The 23,373-nt window shown below is 48.4% G+C and overlaps 1 protein-coding gene across 2 annotated transcripts in view; it reads right to left on the bottom strand.

Moving 5' to 3' along the window:
• The window catches only part of YIPF3 (Yip1 domain family member 3), a 331,619-nt gene that overhangs the window by 194,336 nt on the left and 113,910 nt on the right, over positions 1–23,373 (bottom strand). For both annotated transcript variants that reach the window (XM_069608816.1, XM_069608815.1), the window contains one exon: positions 5,416–5,461. In XM_069608816.1, coding sequence (XP_069464917.1) covers positions 5,416–5,461 — 46 coding nt within the window. The remainder of the gene's footprint in view (positions 1–5,415; positions 5,462–23,373) is intronic.

Raw genomic sequence — 23,373 nt, forward strand, 5'->3', positions numbered from 1 at the left:
TTGGCAATTTGGACCTGCAGCAGGGCTTCACCGGGCAAACCAATGGTCCAGGAGTTGCAGCAGCCGTCCTCTTCAAGCTCGTCTTCGGGTTCTTTCTTTCCAGTGGTCGACTCTGCTTTCCAGTCCAAGAGACTCGCCTTTTAAATAGTTTTCTCCCATTCATTCCAGCCTACCTGCCACTCACCCAGCAGGGTGGCTGTCCTTGCCGGACAGTGAGACAGCCAATCACGCCAGAGTGCTTTTGGGTCTCCTAGGAGACTAAGCACAGGGAGTTCGGGCACCTCCCTCACTTCCTGCCCACCACAGACACTCGGACGCCAGAGGCTGTCTTCAGTCCTGAAGCCCGCCAAAGGCATGGAAACAAAGGGGTCAAACCTGGTTTGGCGCGCAGAGACAAACACTAGAAGGACCTTTCCAAAAAGAAATGGCGAAAAAAGAAGACTGGGTCCTGTTTAAACAAAGGGGCTTAAGACGACATCTTGAAAAACATGGCTCCCGCGATTTTTTGCTACCGGTGTTCGAGGTTGGGAAAAATCATGGTAGTTTGTTCTAAAACCACTGCCACCAGCCATTTTGATAGAAAAGGGTAGCATTTGACTGCTACATGAGTTTCTAGACACAGGGGATACTAGGTAACCCCTCCAGCACGCTATAGGAAGATAGTGTGTGCTGGGTCTAGGAATTTAAAAAGACTAGTAAAGTCAATTTAACTTTACATTCTCTGGGAAACAGTAGTTTATCCCAGAGAAGGTATTTAAACCTTTGGGAAGTCTAAAAAGACATCCCTGTGTCACTGCACTGAGGGTGAAAAAGATGCCTATGGAGGGATCTTAAAACTCCATAATCAAAGAACACAAGAGTAAAACCTATATCAAAATACATGAAAGAGTGGGAAAAAAGGCTCACACTCTTTTCCAGGTAAAAAATCAAGTCCTCAAAATCCAGCAAAGTTGTTGGGGGTCTCTAAGGGGAAGGGAATTAGAACATTTATGAGAATTCTCCCTAACAGCTATCGCTCATAGCTGATGTTTTCACTGCTGGGGACCACCTTCCATCGTAGACATGAAAAAGACTCAATGACTAGAGTCTCCACACGGCAGCACATTCTTTGCCGCACTCACAGGATTACCATCTCCATCTTGAATTGGAGTGTTAGGGAAAATTCTCAGAAATTTTCTAATACCATTCTACCTTAGAGACCCCCAGCTCTTTTTGCAGGACTTTAGGACTTTTAATTTCTAACCTGTTTTGGAGTTGGTTCCGGGGCCCCAGACCAACCATGGCTGCAGCATGGTCCCGCTACCAGATAAGACTGTTCTTCCCCGGTCTCTGCAATGTAGCCCTCTCAGAGCTGGCCTTCCGGCTTCTCGCTTCTTCGGTTCCCCACGCTAGCGCAGGTGTCCAGTTCCCCTTTAGTTTACAAGCAAGGAAAGGTCCTTTGGGTGAGATGCAAGAAGGGTACTAGATTCTAAAATTGTTGTTCATTTGTTTATGAAAGCCAAAACCCAATTTTCCTTAACACTCGTATTGTATGAGACGGGAGTGACTCCATGTTAGGCAAGATTGTATGCAATACCCTGTGGGAGACTGCACCAGCCTTGACCTCTTGGCAATAGTTAACACAACCTTTGGTATAAGCATGTACTACACAAGTTGGAGTGACTGAGCAGCCAGGCTTATCCCAAGATGGGTCAATGTGAGCTGTAGGGTTATCACACAGAGATTCACAGTGACAACTATCCAAATAAAAACTTGCACTCAAGGTTTCTTGATTAAACTATTATTTTATTAAACAGTCAGTTGAATAAGCCTTCTTTAGGAGCAATATAGATGCAACGCAAAAATATACTTCAAAATACACACTCTTCTCTAAATCAGCAAATACCCATTTGGGATGGTCCACAGATTCTTCCTACACCCTATCTAGGACACTGGGCATTAATATATCACTGGTACATTTAGAGCAATACTGAGGTTAGTGTCAAAAGAAGAAGTTGAGGAAATAAAACAATGGTTAACAAATATTCTTAAGTAGGCAAATACTTTTTTAGAACCCTCCAATGCAAAGTAAATTAACCCTTTCCTGGGCAAAGGTAAATAAAGTCACAGGGAAGAAGAGTCTTTCAGGGAGCCAGGACTGCCAATGTTAGTTGCGCAAAAGTCTGAGTGAGTCTTGCACAATGTTTTAGAAGTTTCTGTATAAAAATGAAATAACTGTAGGGCCAGAAGCTGGGAGGATTGTGATGGGCAAAGCTGCAAGGAACTTTGAAAGAGCAAGCAAGACATCTCTCAACTGAAAGCTAGCAAGGCCACCCAAAAAGAGGTAACTCCCCTTAGCTTTACAGTACCTTTGGTTTGAAGACAACTGGATCCAGCTGGCTGCTGTTCCTGTGTAGGTCTGCAGATCCTGTGTTTCTGGGCCTCAGTCGTGGGGACAAAAGGGAGGACGTCTGGGGACTCGTGCACTACGAATGGAAGGTTGGCGGCAGCAATGGGCAAACTTCAGATCAGCAGCACTTTGCGGTTTCAGCTCCTTGCGGCTCTCGCAAACAGCACCACCCCGGTTCTCAGATACCTTAATGGACTTTCCTCGCAACTGGGGTCAAGCACTCTTGAAGTGGCTCAGGCTTTGTCAGTTCTGCTTCATAGGAGTCCGGAGGATCTTCCTGGAGCTCTGGTTTCATTTAAAAGCGATGCACTCGATCTGGTGTTCCTTTCCCTGGCAATCTGTTCCTGCTAGTCGAGTCGAATTCTGAGCTTCAGCAATGCAGTAGGGCAACACTGGGCAAACCAACGGTCCAGGAGTTGCAGCAAGCGTCTCTTCCAAGTTCTTCTTCCGACTCCTTCGTCCAGTGGTCGACTCAGCCTTCCAAGCCAAGAGCCTTTTATGCAGGTTTCTCCCATTCATTCCAGCCTAGCAGTCAATCCCACAGCAGGGTGGCTGTCCTTGCAGGACAGCCAGCCGGCCAATCACCTTTGGGTGCATTCCTGTAACCAAGGGGATTAAGGACAGGGAGTTTCGGGCACCTCCCTCACTTCCTGCCCCTGCCAGAGATACTGGAGTCAGAGGCGGGCTTCACTCGTGAATCCCGCCAAAGACAAAGCGAACAAAGAGACCAAACCTGGTTTAGCACGCAGAGTAACTCTCAAGAAGGACCCTTCCAAAAAGAAATGGCGAAAAAAGAAGACCGGGGCTATTTGGACAAAATGGGCACCCATGGGTATTTTACTGCAGCTGCAAATGCAGCCCGCGGTAAAAACTCCCAATGGTATAAAGGTAAACCACTGCCACCAGACATTAATTGTATAAAGGGCAACATAAAAATGTTACATGAGAAACTAGACAAAAGGGATACTAAGTAACCCCTCCAGAACTCTATGGTAAGATAATGTGTTCTGGGTCTTGAAAGTTACAAATTGTAAGTAAAGTCAATTTCACTTTACTGCTCTTGGAAACAGTAGTTTATCCAAGAGAAGGTATTTAAACATTTAGGAAATCTAAGCGACCCCTGTGCCACTGCACTGAAGGAATTAGCACATTCCCCTAACAGAAATCAATCCGGGGTAAGGTGCACATCACGGTCTCAGTTTTTAGGGAAATTCAATAACCGAGTTAAATAGTTTCAATGGGTATATGGAGGAGCAAAGGACAACACACATTGGCTTGATGTATAACAATATATTAACTCAATTGTCATTAGTAACTGTATTTGTACATTAGTGTTGAATAAACAAACAATTTTTTCAGAAACATTAACCATTTTGCAGAGTTGAGCAATGGAAGTCTCTTCTAAGGCTAGTAGAGTCCTAAGCAATAACATCTGATTTAAAGCTGAAGGGTGCATATGGTGGAACATGTGTGGGGAAAGAGGTTTTGGAGCTTTCGGGAGGGCCAGTTATAAACAGGGTGCACAGAATGTTGGAGAAGTTCGACTGAGGAGACCAGGTATGCCTGGGCAACAATAATATTTTTTCACTTAGCTTTTAAGGGTTCCTGGCTGTTACATTGAAGAACAGAGGCAACAAGTTTGACAGGTAACCTTTATTTATGAAAAATGCACCATGCATATAGGAGCTAGGTGGGCACAACCCACATCCTGGTTCTTCACTCCTGAATAGTTCACCCTGCCACCGACTGTCTTTTCTGGAACCCTTGGAGAATTCTACTATGCCCACCATGTACTCCGCTCTCCTGCCAGAGGGTGACCATTTTAGCAGACTTTCAAGAATGCCGAGGTAGTTGGCCTGAGATTTAAGAACACAGACCAGTTAATGATGGGGAACAATATTAGAGTCTGGGGTTTTAAGGGTTTGCAGCCTGAGACCATTGCATCTTTAGGGAGAGGGGCAAGTGTCTTTGGGAATTTATGCCTCAATTCTTCATTCAGCATTTTATTAGGAAGCAGCCGAGAGGATAAAATCTTCCCATAGGAAGCCCCTTATGGCACTTAACCCAGTGAAGGGCAGGAGACCTCACTTGAGCAACAGATACATGCAAGATAATGTTTTACAGATCAATGATGGGAAACTGATGTATTTATTTGCTGGACAAGCTCCAGTCATAGAGATGTGGTAATTTGAAGATGGGGGAAAATATTTGTGAAGGATATGAAGTAGTTACATCAATAGAGCGTCATATTTGATAGTGCAATTAAAACAAATACAATTGTATTGAAAAACAAAAACGTATAGCTTCTGCAAACAGCAGCTACAATTGATGCAGTTGTGTATTTTAACCCTTGATCTGCCCTTAGGCCATTAATATTTGTCCTACTTTTTTATAGGACTGTAAGGATGGCCAGTAGGGAAAGGGTTAATACAAGTAAATTATTTATTACACAGAACACCCAACCCAGAGTGTTGCGGTAAGGGATTACAGGAAAACAAATGATCATTTTTTAGTGTTCAAAACGCTAAAACAAGGTCACTGGGATAGGTTATAGGTAATATTATATAATATAAATTAATCTATACATAGGTGGGAAGGTGTTGTAAAGATTCTCAGTTATCTCCTGAAATCGCATCACTTCTGCACCTGAGAAGTAGTGAAGATGTAAAATAGATGTTGAAAAGGGGTTTCAAATACACTACTTGTAAAAATTAGGACACATACAGTGTCTGAAAGGGCTCTGAAGCAGGCAGTCAATAGGTGAGATATACGAACTGTACAAAGCATCTAAGTAAACCCTTTAAAGAAATTGCACAGCTAAAAAAACAAAACAAGAAAAACTATGGATTGGAGGACCTCCCAATGTTAAGGTACAAGCAGGCCTTAAAATGTGCACTCGCCACTAGCCATTGGCTAGTGAGAACTGACTCTTGATAAATAGAAAATGGTGCGCTGTCTGCAGGAGTAGGATATGAGGCTGCAAGCTTGCAAGGTGATCCGTTTACCCCTGCTACTAGAATACTCACTTGAGGGAAGTTGATTATTCGAACAGGTACCATGGACTCGAGCAGCCTGCATAAAAGCAAAGAAAACCAAATAGTGAGCCCAATCAGAGGGAGGGTGTGATAGAAGCAGGTTTCAAATTCTATGCACACATCAGACATTGCAAAAAGCAAACAGTAGCGAGCTCAATTGCCTCAGACAAAAGCAATGTCAGGGGCCCACGCTTCACAGCTTCAGTCTGCCCATTCACCACGAACAAACACTGAATAACCCATTTTAACAACTTAAAAAATAATTGTAGAAAAATGAAACAAATCGAGATTACAAATAAAACAAATAACCTTTGACTGAATTATTAAAGCCCAATGCAGATGAAAAAATAATGAAATTCTTTCAAGAGTTCTGGCATCACATCCCACAGCAACAGTAGTCAGATCCTTCTCATTGGGCCACCTGCTCCCGCTTTGCCACCCTCATTCCCTCCTTCCCTCACTCTTGCCGCCCTCCTTGGGCCCTCTTCCTTCGCCTTCCTGTGAGGTAATAAACCATGGTGTCATCTTACACTCCACTCTCTCCTTCGCTCCATACCTCACAGACCTTTCCAAGAAGGCCCACTACCAGCTGCACCTCCTCAGAGGTATTCTCCCTTTTCACCCATTTCCCCAGAAGCTCACTGTCTCCAGAGCTCTGGTTCTCTCTAGGCTGGACTGCTGCAACAGCCTCTTTCTAAATCTGCCTGCTTCTACTCTCTGCCCTCTGCAACTCATCCAGAACAGGACTGCGAGACTTGTCCTTGGCCTCAATCCCAGGGATCGTATCTCTCCAGGACTGAAATCTCTCCACTGGCTCCTGGTGGCTGCAAGGATCAAGTTCAAGACCCTCTGCATTGTCCGCAAGGCTTTCTGGGGCCGGAGCCCGTACTTCATCCAACTCCCTCTTCCAAAATAATACCTTCCTTCTCGAGCCCTTTGCTCAGCTACCTCCAACTCTCTCAGACGCTTCTCCAGGAAGAGAGTGGGGGGTAGGTCTCTCTCCTATGCAGGTATCTCGTTCTGCAATGCCTCCCTGCCCCTCTCAAACTTGAGCTACACCACCAGATGTTCCGGAAGCAGCTCAAAACCTTCCTTTTCGCCTCTGCTTTCTCCCGCTCCTTCCCCTGCGCCGACTGTTTTGTTTGGAACCCTCAGAGTCTCAACGGGTACCAGGCTCCTCCATGATCAGTCTCCCCTGCACTGCCTCCGGGCAGAACGCACGCTTAGGGGCTATAACTGTAACCTCTACAGTCCCCTGCCTCATTGAACTTACCCACAGCTGCGCTGCCCCTGGTGCATTTTACTCAGAGCAATGCTGTCCTGACTGCACTCCCCCCGCCCCCTCCCTGACACTTCCCCCTCTCCCTTCTCCCTGCACTCTGCGTTGTCACACCTGCACAATCTGAATGACAAGGCCTAGTAAGATTGTTTGTCTTGTCCTCCCTCGGTCTTCCCTCCCTTGTCTTGTCGCACCTAGAAACATTTGTGTACTAACATTTCGGAGGTATTCTGCTTTACTTACCTTGCTTTGTGCTCATTTGCATGGGGAGAGTGTTAGGAAGAATTCTCTGTTAAGGCTACTTTCCCAAACCTAGTGAGTCCCCCAGCAGCTTTGCTGGATTTTTGGGGTTTATTTTTTTCTCCTGCTAAGAGTGAGACTCTTTTCCTCCCACTCTTAGACATGATTTGAGATATCCTTTGACTTTGTAATGTGTTTTATGGGCTATGGGGTCTTTTACTCCATAGGGCTTCATGTATTTTTGGTATGTGTGTTACACAGCACCCTCCGTGCCTTAACACTGGGGTGTCATAGTGACCCCCAAACATAGACTCCGTACCCTGGGACTGACTACTGTCTCCCAGGGCATGTAAAGTCACCATTGGCTTTACTAGTCCTAAATTGTGAACAGAACCAGTACAAACCATCATATTGTGGGCGTACTGGTAGGGGCAATTCAATTGCCCCTGGGTCTGTTCGAGGGGGCACTGTCCAGTCCCCCCCTGAGCGAGTTTTGGCTGGTGGCAGTGGATACTACTTTTTATATTCAACCGCAAATATATTCCTATGGAATTTTCCCATTGTTCGAGGCTAATACTTTTTAACATAGCCTCAAACATACCGCCGGTTTATTTATTTAATATTAATTCACCGGTTGGTATTTTTTGCCAGAACTCGGTTCCAAAATGGCGTTTGTGTTCGCTTCTGTGACTCCAACCCAAGTCGAGCCCTTTGTTCCACTTTTTGGCTGGCTTCTCCACAGAAGCCTCCAAAAGTGGTGCCACTCTGTCTGGGTATACAGGATGTGTGGGAGGGGGTTTAGGCACCCTGGACTGAGTTGCCTCGGCAACTCAAGTCGCACTCTTGTGCGATTGGCCCAGTGGTGAGCCGCCCGGCTCACCACTTAGCATGTTTGAGTGACAGCTAGGACTGATGAATGGGGGTTTTCTGCATAAAAGCAGGGCTTTGGGGACAGGGACTTCAGACGTCGCCACAGGACCAAAGAATCCGAAGAGGGAGAAGCTGAGCCGACCTGCAACGACGACACCACCGGTGGAGCCCTGCTGAACCGACTCACCACTTCTTCCAACGACAGAGGAGATCTTCATCCCGAAGAGAGTCTTCTACCTTTGACTGGTGGGGATATCCAGTTTGCCTGCCTTTTCGCCTTCCCGGATCATCTCGTGGCCGCCTTGCCTGTGCCAAGCACCCCGGCAACCGGAATACCACGTTTTTCCACTACCGCAAATAAAAGGGTAGTACCTTTTTACCGCAGAACTCCACGGCTGGTTTCTTCCCTGGCAGTGCAACGACCTTCAGCTTTCCTCCACGGCGAGATCATCTCTTCCTCTGGACGACGCCGCGAATTGCACCCACTCCAAGGAACAACTGCCCCCGCTGGAGGATTCTCTCCACTTTTAAAAAGGTACTGTGTCCGCCTGACCTCCCTCGCAACGGTCTGTGTGAGGTGTCTCTTAAATCCTCAACTTACCACTCGGGTTGGCCCTAGGCTGGCTAACTGAACTTTTCTGAGCTGAACTGATTCCTTTTTAAACTCTCTGCAAGACTTTCCAAGCCTTTTAAACTGTGTGATCTTGGGCGCACTGGTTTTCTACTCTCTCCAAGAGGGAGACTGGCATCTGAACTTTTTGCTCATAAGTAGACTTTGACTTTCCTGCCTTGCTGAGTGCTTCTAAAGTATTGTGTTGTGTGCTGTTCCTAATTTCTGCCTTTTCCCTCCCTTTTTCTTAAACTTATTGCAGTGCCATCTTTAGTTAAGCGCTCACCTCTGTCTGGAAATAAGTGGTGTTAACTAAGATTTGTCTAATAAGGACTAAGGGATGTATATATATTAATAGTGACTGTTTTTTTTAACTTGCTTACAATAATAGTGCTAGAGTGTTTCTAAGTGTGTCTTTAAATAAATAATTATATACTTGATACCAAAGCTCTAGTCACTGTTTGCTTGTGCTACTGTATTTTGGTACCTATCTTCTCTAACTCTTCTTGAGAGAAGTCTGGGTGCTCAGCCACAGCTACCAGGTAAATCTGGGTGGTACAGACTGCTACCAATTGGGTTTACTGCCAACACCTGTAGTCTTAAGCCTTTTGCAGTGGTCCCTAAGGGAACTGCACAGGTTTCTGCCTAACAGAGACTGATCAGTCCATAAGATAATCAGTTTTGAGAGACTAGGTTTTTCTTTATGGAATTCTTGCATTTTTACAACTACACACATTAGCCTAAAGTGAAGTGCAGTTAGGATATTTTGTATCCTATCTTTTCCATGCGTAACTTTTGGGTTACAAATACAATGGAGCACATTTTGCTCCTGGCGTAGCGTGAAATGCATGCGTAAAATGCTTGCGTAAAGATTTTACACATGGATTTCATGCCACGCTATATTTTCATTCTTTATGGCAGAGAGAAGGGGCGGAATGCAATTTAAGTATCGGACGCTACGCCATACAAAGACTACCATTTGTGCTGGCATGGATTTTCATGCTTATGCAAATGCTTGCGATGTCCATGAAGTCCGCCGGCCTTTTGCAGGAGCAAATAGCAAGTGGATTTCACAGGAATCCATTGTAAATGCTGCCTGCCATGAATACATGACTGGGAGCATTCAATCAATTTGCAAGGTAGAGTGCAAAAGTGGTGGCCAAAAGGCCTCGTAAACGCTTCTACACCACCTTTTGCCCTCTGCCGTGCAAATGACAAATCTAGCAGCGGGGGCTCATGTATGAAAATGTGCACAACTAACTAGTCCCTGCCATCAAATTACGGGAACTCGCAAACGAGCCCCAAGGTGTCCAGGATGGGCTGGTGGCAGATGATATTTTCCTACCATGTTTTACTTGTGCACTTTTGCAATGTCCGCAAATGAGTTCTAAACTATGTTAGGACTCAAAGATGCCATGCAACAAGAATGCTGCCTGCCCTTTAGCTTTTTTCCTGTCCTGTCCTATGTGGAATGCCATTTCCCAGGCAAAGCTGCTGCTTTTACGGACTAAGAAGTGGTCTGTCCCAGTCCACACCCTGGTGCCTGTATGTCTGTTGCTGGGCAGATTGGATAGCCACTACCAGCTTGAATGGTGTAGACCCTTACCATTGGGGCACCTGGGGAAGATTCCATTAAGCATCTGGGATAAAAGGAGGACTTACCTGCAACCATTCCACAGATCATCGTTGAAGCCAAGACTCCTACGAAGAAGTGCAGTCTGCTTGGCGAACTGAGGAGGACACTGCAGCTGACCAACACCAACTCCAGTGAAGTCCCGGTGACGCCCGACTACTCTGCCTGACCTCAAGTCGGTGCTTCAACCCTTGGACAGGTGGGAACAACCAGTCTCGACCGCCACTCGAGGATCTGTGCCTTCAGAAGTGTCTCTGAATCAACCAGTGGATTGACCAGCCCTCCTTCCTGGGCAAACTCGCTGCAGCTGTCCCCATTCTGGGTGCATCCTTGGTACTTGCCTGCACTTTCAGCCTTCTTGCATCAACGGATGCCGTGCAGGGCCTACTCCTTTGTCCGTCCATTGAAGATCGCCTGTCACCGCCTGAACGTCGTGACTCCTGTTGTCAGTCTTCTTCGCTCCCTGGAGGAGGCGGTCTCAGGCCAGCGGTATCAGGTCACCGGTATCACAGAAGTCTTCGTCTTTTCTTCACAAGGGTCTTCAGTTGGACTGTGCCTGCAGCCGATATGCAAGCACAGTGATCAATCGAAACTAAACCCATCGCCCAAAAGGGACTTCTGCACCCAAAACCTCAGGGAACGACTCGACCAGGCCAAGCACAGAAGACATGAAATTAAAGTTGTAAGGCTACTACAGTCGGCGATCCTGTGCTCAGATACGCGCATCATTGTTGTGAGTGTCTGCTGCTGGGCATGGTGTACGCTGGCCAGCCTCAAACCAGAAGGGATATGACATACTATTGGGATATGCACCGTGCCCCTAGCGCAATGTGAGTTATAATCATCAAATAACTAAGTGTTGATCTTAAAGGAAGAGTCTGATAGGACCATATAATTGGAAATGCTATTATAAAGCTTTTATTTTAATGTGATCTTATATGGTGGGTATCACTAACATTCTAGGCGATATATAGGTATATGACAATGCATTACTTACCTTAAAAGCATTTCTGATGGTTGTATCTGCTTAGATTCACATGCTGTGCATAGTCCGACATCCAGTGGTCACTGCGGAGTATTGCATTTTGTTTTTCGTAGTCGAAAAGGGGACGTCGACAAGGCGTGTCTCTAACACTATCCCTACAGTGATGTGCAGTGTACCCACAGTCCCTAATGCATCGAGGTCCCTCTGTTTGTATTTTTTCTGCCCTGAGGGAGCCTATTAGACGTGAGTGAGTACAGAAAAGAGAAATATAGAAGAAAGTCTATGTTCCTTCCATCCGAGCGGGGAGGAAGGGTGGGCGCATGTGAATCTAAGCAGATTCAACCATCAGAAATGCTTTTACGGTAAGTAATGCATTGTCTTCTGATGTTTGTTAATCTGCTTAGAATCACATGCTGTGCATAGACTAGCGAGCAGTACCCGGAGTTGGAGGTGGGTTGTGAGAAGGAACAGTAGAGAAAAGATGTCTTAATACTGCTTGTCCCACCTGGGAATCAGATCTAGAGTGGGCATCTAGACAGCAGTGTTTTGTAAAGGTGTGAACAGAACTCCAGGTTGCCGCTTTGCAAATGGACTCAAGAGGGACATTTGCAGTGAAAGCTATGGATGCCCCGGTGCCTCGAGTGGAGTGTGCTCTTGGCTTGAAGGGTAGTTCTCTCTTAGCAAGAGTGTAACAGAGTGATGCATTGTACAATCCATCTAGAAATAGTGGATTTCGAAACTGCATCTCCTTCTCTTCCTGCTGCCACCGAGACAAAGAACTGATTAGTCTTTCTCAGTGGTCTAGTTCTTTCCATATTAAGCATCACTGCTCTGCGAACATCCAGTGTATGCAGGCTCTTCTCACCTAAGTTTGAAGGATTATGAAAGAACGTTGGAAGTTCTATTGACTGGTTGACATGGAATTTAGAGATACATTTTGGTGCAAACCTAGGATGTGTGAGTAGAACCACCTTATCCTTGTGAACTGTAACAAAGGGGTCTAGTACAGAGAGTGCTTGTAGTTCACTTACTCTCCTGGAGGTGATGGCTATTAGAAAAGCAGTCTTAAGAGTGAGGTTTTTAAGTGTTGCTTTGTGCATGGGTTCAAAGGGAGACCCCATGAGCCCGGTTAGTACCGCATTTAGGTCCCATCCGGGAGCGGGGTTAGCTATGGGAGGGTGGATCCTCTTCACTCCTTCCATGAAGGCTTTAATAACTGGGACTTTCCACCATGACACTAAGTTGGGAAGTGGTGTATGCGGAATGTGCAGCTAAATGGACTTTAATAGAGTTAAACACAGAGCCTGAGTCTAGTAGGTGAGTCAGGTACAGAACAATTTGTGTGGGAGAGCAGTCAACTGGGTTGATGCTCCTTCCCCTACACCAGATGACAAATATCTTTTCCATTTGCTAGAATAACACCGACGAGTGTTAGGCTTTCTAGCCTCCCTGAGAATGTCCATGCATCTCTGCAGGAGTTGTAAATGTCCAAATTCTATGATCTCAGGAGCCAGACTGCTAAGTTCATGGTCTGAGGGCATGGATGTAGTGTCCTGGCCTTGTCCTGTGACAGCATGTTGTACGGGCAGGGAAGTTTCACTGGAGGAGATAGGGACATCTCCATCAAGTGAGCGAACCATGGCTGTCTGGCCCACAAAGGGGCCACCAGTATCATGGTAACTTGTTCTTGGTGCATCTTGTGCACTATCTTGTTGAGAAGGGGAGTCGGGAGGAAAAGCGTAAACGAATTTCCCTGACCATGGTATCGATAGACCGTTCCCCCTGGATTGGTTCTGGGGGTACCTGGAGGCGTAATCTTGGCATTGTGAGTTCTCCAGAGTTGCGAACAGATCTATTTCTGGGAATCCCCATTGTGTGAAGACGTCGAAGACGATGTCTTCGTGTAACCGCCATTCGTACTCTGAGGGCAGAGGGAAGTCTCTGCTGAGTTCGTCTGCTAGCAGATTGAGTTCCTCTGGTACATGTTGTGACAGTAGGAACATGTTGTGTTTGAGAGCCCACTTCCAGATGTTTTGGGACAGCTTGGACAGTCCTGGAGAATGAGTGCCCCCTTGCTTGTTGAGGTAGTACATGGCTGTGGTGCTGTCCGTGAGGGCCATCACTGTCTTACCCTGTAGGTGTGCCTGGAAGGCTTTCAGTGCCTTTAACACAGCTAGTAGCTCCAGTAAGTTTATGTGCTTGGATGCTACACTCGGAGTCCAGACTCCATGAGCAGTCTGGTGGTATAGGTGAGCCTCCCATCCTGTGAGGGATGCGTCTGTGGTTAGAGTGGCTTCCACTGCGGGGGTGGCGAATGGTTTCCCTATTACCAGGTTTTCCTTCGACCACCACCGTAGCAAGAGAACCAAGGCCTGCAAGACCACCTCTAGATCGTCCCATTGTCCGCTGGCCTGACACCACTGGCTGTTGAGCCACTCTTGCATTGGGCGCATGCGCGTGCGTGAGGTACCAAATAAATACACAACGCCATAATTCCCAGTAAGCGCATTGCTTTGCATACCGCCACCTCCCGACCGACCACCTATTGAGGGATTTGAAACAGCATGTTTTGGACCCTCTCGTTGGGGAAGACGAGGCCGTCCTTTGTTCGAATTAGAGCCCCTAGGAATTGTTTGATCTGGCTGTGGTCTAAGCTGGACTTCTCATTGATTGAGAGGCCCAGTTGAAACAAAAGGTCTACAGTCTTTTGGGTTTTTGAGAAGCATTTTTCGTAAGAATCCCCTGTCATGAGCCAATCGTCGAGGTAAGGGTATACTGGGATGGACAACCTGCGCAGGTGGGCCGCTGCCACTGCCAGTACCTTCGTGAATACTCTCGGCGCTGATGCTATGCCGAAGGGTAGCACTCTGAACTGGTAGTGTTTGCCCTCTATCATGAACCTGAGCTATTTCCTGTGCGCTGGCAACATTAAAATATGAAGTATGCATCTTTCATGTCCAGTGTTGTCATGTAATCTCCCTGTGAAAGCAGGGGGATTACCTCCTGTAGAGTCACCACACAAAACTTTTGAGGTTTGACAAATTTGTTCGCTGTGCGCAAATCTAGTACAGAACGCATGGTTATGTCCTTTTTGGGTACAAGGAAGTATACTGAATAAATACCTTCCGTTACCTGGGATAGAGGCACGACCTCTATAGCTCCTTTTTCTAGTAGTTGATCCACTTTTTGAAGAAGGATGGCGAGGTGTTCTGGCGACATGCATCGTCCCCTTGGGGGTTTGTACGTGGGGGAACTGTTGAATTCTATACAGTAGCCGCGGGCTATGGTTGATAGTACCCAGCGGTCTGATGTTATACCCTCCCATGCTGGAAGAAAGGAGGTTAACCGGCCCCCGACCGGCGAAGCATGGGAGGGGACCCGAATCTTTGAGTCATTTGGTGTTGGTGGCTTGGGAACCTCTAGGGGTGGGACCCCGACCTCTTCCCTTGCCACGACGTTGTCCTCTTTGGTTATATTGTCCACTGGTGCCTTGGTTAGAGGACAAGTTACCTGCAGAGTATTGCTGCTGCTGTTGTTGCTGCTGGCGTTGGCCTTGAAAAAAACATTTGTTGCCACAACCACTTTTGTTGGGAGGTCTTGAAATTTGATCTAGTGTCTTGATTGTGTCAAATTCCTTCTTTGCGGTCTCTAGTGCCTCATCCACCGCCTTACCAAAGAGGTTTGCATCTTCTATAGGTTTGTTAATAAGAGATACTTGTGTTTCAGGCTTAAAGCCTGAATTACGTAGCCATACATGGCATTTGAGTAGGATTCCTTGGACTAGGGAACGCCCAGCCGTCTCTGCAGCATCCAGAGTATTTTTAATGATGCTTTGGTTGACTAAGGTCCCTTCAGTCACCGTGGCTAGAAGGCGAGTACGTAGGGGTTCCGGTACCTCCTCAATGTCCTTACGTAGTTTGCTCCATTGTGCATCTGCCTAACTTGCCAGCAAAGAGTTGTTGTTGGCAAGTCTTGTGGAAAAGGCAGCTGAGGCTGTAATCCTTTTTCCTAGGGCATACAATTTTTTACCCTCTTTATCTGGTGGTGCCTCGTTAGTTGACAGCGGGACCCCTGCTCTCTTCCTGGTATTTGTCACCACTAAGGAGTCTGATACAGAGTGGCCTCTGATGTATAACAGGTCCGATGGAGAAGGACTAAATAATTTTTCTATCCTCGGGTTGACCCCTCTGATCAACGCAGGAGTGGATAGTGAAGGAATAATTTGTCTCTTTAACTGAGGCGAGGAGGGGAATGGTTTGGCTGACAGGGGGTTTCTCCTCAATGATATTTTCTACAAAGTCGAAGTCAGGAGAAGTTTCCCCGGTCTCGATCTCGAAATGTGCTGCTGCCTTGCGTAGGAGTGCATTAAAGTAGGTTGATCGTCTATAGGAGATTTATTCCTAATAGGTGCGTCTTTGGGTGGGGACAGGTTTATGGCTTCAGGGTCTGAAAACGCTGATGGGGACTGCCAGGGCTGTGAAGCGCCTTCTTCTGGGTCTTCACCGAAGCCCCCATCACCCATATCCGGGTTGTCTTCAAAACCTTCCTCCTCTAGGTTTTGTTCCCCTTTATTGCCTAAGAATTCCTCCTGAAAGTGGGGGTCCTCTCCAGTGAGGTCATATAAATCTACATCCTCTTGGGGGGGAATCAAACAGCCTGGGGTACTTGGCCCTGGGATCCTCCTGAGGTCCCTCTCATAATCTCTTGGGTGTTGGAGGGTTCTGAGTCTCCATAAACCTCTCCATTTTGTCCATACAGAACTGGAGTCTCTCTAGGGTTTCTTGAGGTACCCCAGAGCGGTCAGGGGGAGAAAAGGGAGGGCCTTCCGTTAGAAAACGCTTCAACCTATCCCATAACGTCGAAGAGAGGTTCCCCTAGCCTTCTGAAAAGCCTTCTGGTAGGCTAGGAGTCCCTCTCGACGGAGCGGGCGGTTCCTGCCTTCCTTCTGACCTTTTTGTCATTTCCCAGGCCTTATGAGCGGTAACCGAAGTCTCTTTCGCCATCCGTCTCTGGCTATCGGTGGAAATAATCTGCGCCAGGCTCTCGACAACTAAACTGTCTGTCGAGGGTACCTCTGGCGTCGACGTTACAGGCGTCGCTTGCTCTACGCCGATGGGCGCTCTCTGCCGGTGCGCGTCTTCTGGCGGTTTAGTGATAGCGCCCTTGTCTGGGGGTAGCCCAGTCGCTAGTCGCGTTTGCGGTTGCGAGGGGGGCTTCAGACTCTTACGGTCTGAAGAGGCCGACGGTAGGACCTGCGTCTCCGTTGGCGCTAATGCTCTCTTCGTCTTCGACGAGGAAGAGCCGTGGGTTGTGTGTTTATGGGAGTGTTTTCTGCGTGCGTCCTTGTCGCCGAGGTGTTCATCCCCATAAGCAGGGAGTGAGCCGAGCTCGTCGGGGCTGGGGACGGACGACGAGGAGTGTGAATGCTCCTTGGAGAGGTCTACGACTTCCGAAACGGACGTCGGGTTGTCACATTCCTCGTCACTTTTGGCGGCAGGTGATGAATCAGACCTAGACATGTCGTAGGCTGCCCACCTCTTGACCCCAAGGTCTTTCAAAGTGTTCGGTTTAAGGAGCAGACAGGCCGCACAGCCGTCTTTTGTGGTCGAGGGGCAAGCAACAGTTACACCGTTAATGCTGGTCTTTCCAGGTAAATTTGCCTTTGTAACACGGGCAAAACCTAAAGGGTGTCCTCTCCATAGCTGAGGAACAGATTGCATGTGACAACAACCCCGAAGGAAAGGGAGGGAAAGGGGAAAGGCATTCTCAAAGAGAAACAATAAATGTCCCACGGCCCCAATCTCCCTACTGTATTTGGCCGTCGAGGCCAGGCCACATGTTCAGCGAACGCCGAACAACCTCCTCCAGTGAAAGGCACCGACGTCAGAGATCTTGATCGGCAGTGAACAGCTTTGCAGCTACGACGTTGTAGGAGGGATGTAAGTAATAATATAAGTTAAGGGCGACCAAAGGTCAAATAAAGCTTTTTTTTGCAATGTCTCTCGAAGAGCTCCGCGTATAGGCGACCAATATCTGGGCGGAATAAAACAATCTGAGGGACCTCGACGCGTGAGGGATTGTGGGTACACTGCATGTCACTATAGGGATAGTGTTACAGACACGCCTTGTCGACGTCCCCTTTTCGACTACGAAAAACAAAATGCAATACTCCGCAGTGACCACTGGATGTCGGACTATGCACAGCATGTGATTCTAAGCAGATTAACAAACATCAGAATGGGTATATAGACGCATTCCCTCAGTGTCCTGATCATATCATAAGCTATTACCACATTAATGTCTGTGGCAACTCCGGCTATCTACGCATTCAATCATGAGTTCAAGTCATGTATATTCAAACTAAAACCATTTACCACATGTATATCAGCAACAGTTAGAAATTACTAAAAATACAAAATAGTCCAAGCCTACTAGGTACATTTAGTATTATTAGCTCATACTTTACATTTTAGATATTCCTTAGATTGTGGATATATATAACCTCACGAGAAGATTAGCAGCAAGCAGTGGTTCCAAGTAGGGCGCACTGAGCATTGCGACTAAGCAATCCCCCCCACCCCCCTGACCTACTCACTTCGAATACGTCATGGGCTTCCTTTCCTGTCGTCTCTGAGCAGGACATTTTGAAATCTATTAATGGCCTCAAATCAGCCTCTCCTCCAGATGCCATCCCTTTGGAGGTGCTTAAAGCTGTCTCAACGGACATTATCACTGATATTACAACGGCAGTTAACCTATCCTTTCAGGATGGGCTGATTCTGAGGTCTCTGAAACACGCTTGTGTGCTCCCTTTATTGAAGAAGCCCTCATTGGACCCTGCTGTCCTGGCTAATTTTCGACCCATCTACCTTCTTCCATCTCTGATGAAAGTTCTTGAGGCACTGGTTTCTCCCCTTTTGTCTTCTTTCATGGAATCCTCTGGCTACTTATGATATATTTCAGTCTGGCTACCGCCCTGGGAGAGATACCGAATCAGTTCTCAACTCCTTATTTGATTACCTCACCTGCCTAGTCGAACAGGAAGGTGTGGGAGCTTTGCTCTTACTTGACCTGTCGGCCGTGTTCGACACGGTTGATCATTCTATTCTGATCTCTCATTTGTCGAACGCGGGCCTGGGAGGCCAGGTATTGAACTGGTTGCGGATTTTTATGACGGACTGGTCTCAATCCATTTTTTTACCTCCGTTTTGCTCTAAGTCTATCGTATTGTTTTGCGGAGTTCCGCAAGGATCTGCGCTATCCCCTATCCTCTTCAATATTTACATCCACCCTCTTCTCCTTCTTATCGTGTCACATGGCTTTCGTTTCCATTCTTATGCAGAGAGTACACAGATCTTGGTACATTTAGATCTCCCTTGTCCCGAAACTGCGGCCCGACTCAGAAACTGTCTTGAGGACTTGGGTGCCTGGATGGCAACTAACTCCCTTAAACTAAATGGCAGCAAAACAGAGATCCTGGTGGTCGGGACAAGCAGCCCCCTCAACTATTGGACACCTAACATTTGGCCTACCACTCTCGGCCCGTTTCCCTTGCCCTTACAGTCCCTTTAAATCTATGTGCCTGGTTCACCGAGCCTTCTATAAGGTGGGAGCAGAGCATCTACAGGAGCAATTTGTTCATTATATTCCTGCTCGTACCCTACGCTCACAGGCTGCCCTATTTCTCTTGGTTCCTCGTGTTAAACGAGTGTGAACCGGCAGTCAAGCCTTTTCTGTGGCAGTCGTTAAAGCCTGGAATCAACTGCCTTGGGCCCTTCGTGCGACCTCCAAACATCTAGCCTTCAGGCGTGCCCTGAAGTCTCTTTTCTAATCTGGACTTGCCTCACCTGCTCCTCCTAGTGCCAAGATGCCTTGGGCGTAATGTTGCGCTTCATGAGATTACATAACTGACGAGGCAGGCCATCCCCACGTTTCTGTCAGGAGTGAGGAGTATCAGTCATTAACCAATGAGGAGATATATATATATATATATAATACATTACTCACTGTAATCGTATTTCTGATGCTTGTATCTGCTTAGATTCACATGTTGTGTATAGGCCGACATCTAGTGGATGCTACAGAGTATTACAGTTTGTTTTTCGAAACTCGAAAAGGGATGAACAGGGCGTGCCAGTAATACTATCCCTAGTGTGATGTTCCCTGTACCCATGATCCCTTCCGCGTGTAGGACCCTCAGATTGTATTTTTTCTGACATGAGTTAGCATGAGGAGTAGCGCGAGTATAGAGTATCCAAGCAGATAGGATAGATAAGACTACAAGCATCCATGCGCCTTCTCTCAGAGGGGAGGAAGGGGGGGCGCATGTGAATCTAAGCAGAAACAAGCATCAGAAATACGAGTATGGTGAGTAATGTATCCCTTCTGAGGTTTGTGGAATCTGCTTAGATCACATGCTAGCAGTGTTAGAAGAAGGAGGTGGAATGTGAGAAGGGTCATGAGCGAACAACTGTCTTAGAACCGCTTGTCCCACTTGCTTATCTGTCTTGGAATGTGCATCAATGCAGTAGTGCTGAGTAAAGGTGTGAACAGAGCTCCATGTAGCTGCTTTGCAAATACTGTCTAAGGGGACATTTGCAATGAAAGCCAGAATGGCTCCAGTACCTCTTGTGGAGTGGGCCCTTGGCGTAAAAGGCAACGTTTTATCTGAGAGTGAATAGCACAGTTGGATACATCCGACTATCCACCTAGATATGGCATTTTTAGAGACGCAATCTCCTTCTCTGCCTGGCGCTATGGAGAAGAACAGTTGATCTGTCTTTCTTAGGGATCTGGTCTTGTCTACGTAGTAGAGGACCGCCCTCCTCACATTTAGTGTGTGGAGTTTTACCTCAGCAGAGCTTTTGGGTTCCTGGAAGAAAGCCAGTAGCTCAATAGACTGGTTAACATGGAATTTGGAAATTAATGTATGTGAGAACCTAGGGTGAGTGCGTAAAACCAGTTTGTCCTTATGTATAGTAAAGAAGGGATCCTGCACGGACAGAGCTTGGATTTCACTGACCCTTCTTATGGAAGTGATGGCTAAGAAGGCAGTTTTATAAGTCAGGTGTTTGAGACTAGATTTGTGCATGGGCTCAAAGGGTGGTCCCATGAGTTTAGCAAGTACCACATTAAGGTCCCAACCTGGCGGTGGGTTAGAAATTGGAGGGTGGAGTCTTTTTACCCCTTCCATAAGGAACAAGTTACTTACCTGCAACTGTTATTCCCAGCATGGGTCTGGCATGGATTCACATGCTCATGAATATTCCCCGTCGTCAGGCTGGGAATCCTCGGTAAAGAAAAATCAGTATTAGTTTCGTTTCTGATCTGTCTTTCGTAGTAGTAACCAATCACTGATCTCTGCGTCATACTGACCACAGCCAATGACTGCCATCTCCCTAAGCCCCGCCTCTGGCAGCCATCTTCAGATTTGGTAGCACGTGAAGTGGCAGTATGACCAAGTGAAGAGCCGCAGAGGGGTAGGCGGGAGGGTTCGCATGTGAATCCATGCCAGACCCACGCTGGACAACAACAGTTACAGGTAAGTAACTTGTTCCTTCTCCAGCATGGGGTCTGGCATGGATTCACATGCTCACGAATATAAGAATACATAGCAGTACACACATGCACAACCACGGGAGGTGGCAAAAAACTCAACATTAAGCATCTCTTACCTCCTCACCAGGCTCACCTTAAGCGAACAGGTTGGGCAGCACTGCTTGGCCGACCCTGGACTCCTCCCTGGAATCCCGATCGACGCAGTAGAATCTAGTGAAGGTGTGCGTCGACCTCCACGTAGCAGCCCTGCAGATGTCCAGCAGGGGCACACCAGACAAGAACGCCATGGTAGCAGTGATCGGTCTGGTCGAATGGGCTCTCGGACGGCCTGGCAGCGGTCGGTTAGCCAACCGGTGGCAGTGCATGATGCAGCCGGAGAGCCATCTGGAAATAGAAGACTTCGAGAGAGCCTTCCCTTGATTCACAGGTCCAAAGTTCACGAACAGCTGTGATGTCCTCCGAAAACTCTTCGTGCGGTCCACGTTCAGCGCTCTAGCCACATCCAGCGAGTGCAAAGTCCTCTCGGCCGGCGACGAAGGAGACGGGAAGAAAACAGGTAACACCAGGGGCTCGTTAAGATGGAAGTCCAACGGCACCTTGGGCATAAAGGAGGGGTGCGTCCTAAGCACCACCCTCGAGGCATGGAAAGTCAAGTACGGTGCTTTGCAGGATAGGGCCTGGATCTCTCCCACTCGTCGTGCGGAGGTAATGGCCACCAGGAATGCAGTCTTCCACGACACAAACTTCATCGGTGCGGAGTGCATCGGCTCGAATGGGGGCGCCATGAGCCTGGTCAGCACCACGTTAAGTTCCCACGCCGGGGCCTTCACCGGCGGGAACGACCGGAACAGTCCTTTCATAAACTCTTTTACCAGTCGATGGGACCACAGGGACGTCCGTCCTGTGGTTCTGGTATATCTGGAGATCGCCGCCAGATGAATCTTAATGGAGGCATGGGCTAGCCCAGCCTTTGCCAGCGATAGCAGGTACGGCAGCACTTGAGGGGCCGTAATCCGTAGGGGGTTGATCTTCTGTGCTCGGCACCAGATAGAGAACCTCTTCCACTTGTGACCGTAGCATTTGAGAGTCAAGGACGCCCTGGCCTTTGCAAGAACCTCTCTGCAGTCGGCCGGTATATCGTACCCTCCAAACTCTAGCGCTGCAGGAGCCAAGCCTGCAGGTTCAGCGACACTGGGTCGTGGTGGAAGATGGCGCCTCCTTCTCTGGAGAGAAGATCCGCGTCTGCCGACAGCTTGATGGGAGGGGACGTTGACAAGTCCAGAAGGTCCGGGAACCAGATCTGCCTCAGCCACGCCGGTGCGACGAGGATCATCCTGCACCGGGACCTCTTGAGCTGGTTGATGAGTCAAAGCAGCAACGGCAACGGAGGGAACGCATACAGGTATAGGCCGTCCCAGGGGAACGAGAACGCATCGCCCATGCTTCTCGGCTGGGGAAACCTGCTGGTGAACCTCTGGCACTTCAAGTTGGTCGCTGTTGCGAACAGGTCGATTTGGAGTTCGCCCCATCGTCGGAAGAGTTGATCCACCTGATCCTGGCGCAGTTCCCACTCGTGACACGCGCGCAGCTCCCTGCTGAGCGAGTCGGCGATGGGGTTTCTTTCTCCTGCCAGGTGGAAGGGAACCAGGAACATCCCCTGGGCGACCGTCCAGTGCCACAGATTCTGTGCCTCCTTGGATAGGGCTGGGGATCTGGTGCCTCCCCGCTTCCGTATGTAAAACATTGTCGTGGTGTTGTCCGTGAAGATCCGCACCACCTTGCCCTTGAGCGACGGGAGGAACGATTTGATAGCCCAGAACACGGCTCGGAGTTCCAGGATGTTGATGTGCAGGAGCTTCTCCTCCGGGAGCCAGAGGCCTCTTGCGTGGAGATCTCCGGTGTGGGCGCCCCAACCTTCCAGGGAGGCATCCATCGTCACCGTCTCCTGGTACGCCGGCGTCTGAAAGCCGTGAGGTGCGCTCGAACGCCCCACCACTGAATCGCCCGCCGGAACACCTCGTTGAGGGGGACCCTGTCTTCGAAGTTGCCCGTCGCCTGCATCCAACGGACGTCGAGAAATTCTTGAAGAGGGCGCATCCGTAGTCTGCAGAGGCGCACCAGGTAGATGCAAGAGGACATCATCCCCAGGAGGGACTTGATGGACCTCACCCTGGCCACGTCCGTGGCTAGCAGGCACTGCACTTTGCCCAGAATGGTCTTCGTCCGCTCTTCCGACGGTGCCGCCAGGCGCCTCACTGTATCGAGCTTCGCTCCCAGAAACAGGGCCACCTGCGACGGCACCAGGTGGGACTTTGGGTAATTAATCGCGAATCCCAGGTCTGTGAGTAGCTGGACGGTCCTCGCAGTGTGTTCGACGGAGAGTTCCCTCGTCCTTGAGCGGATGAGCCAGTCGTCCAGGTAGGGGTAGACGTGAATCCCCTGCAGGCGCAGCCGCGCCGCCACAGGTGCTAGGCACTTGGTAAAGACCCTGAGGGCCGACTTCAATCCAAACGGCAGTGCTCTGAATTGGTAGTGGCGTCCCTGGACGACGAACCTGAGGAACTTCGGTGACTTTTGAGGATGGGAACGTGGAAGTATGCATCCTCCAGGTCCAACGACGATAGAAAGTCGCCTTCCTCCAGCTGTCCCAGCAGGAACTTTTGTGACCTGATGTATTTGTTCAAACGACGAAGGTCCAGGATGCAGCGCCAGCCGCCCGTCTTCTTCCTGACGAGGAAGTACCTTGAGTACACCCCGGAGCCCCGGAGCCTCTT

Source organism: Ambystoma mexicanum, chromosome 4q, assembly GCF_040938575.1.
Source record: "Ambystoma mexicanum isolate Mex_15411 chromosome 4q, UKY_AmexF1_1, whole genome shotgun sequence".
In the NCBI taxonomy this organism is placed as follows: Eukaryota; Metazoa; Chordata; class Amphibia; order Caudata; family Ambystomatidae; genus Ambystoma; species Ambystoma mexicanum.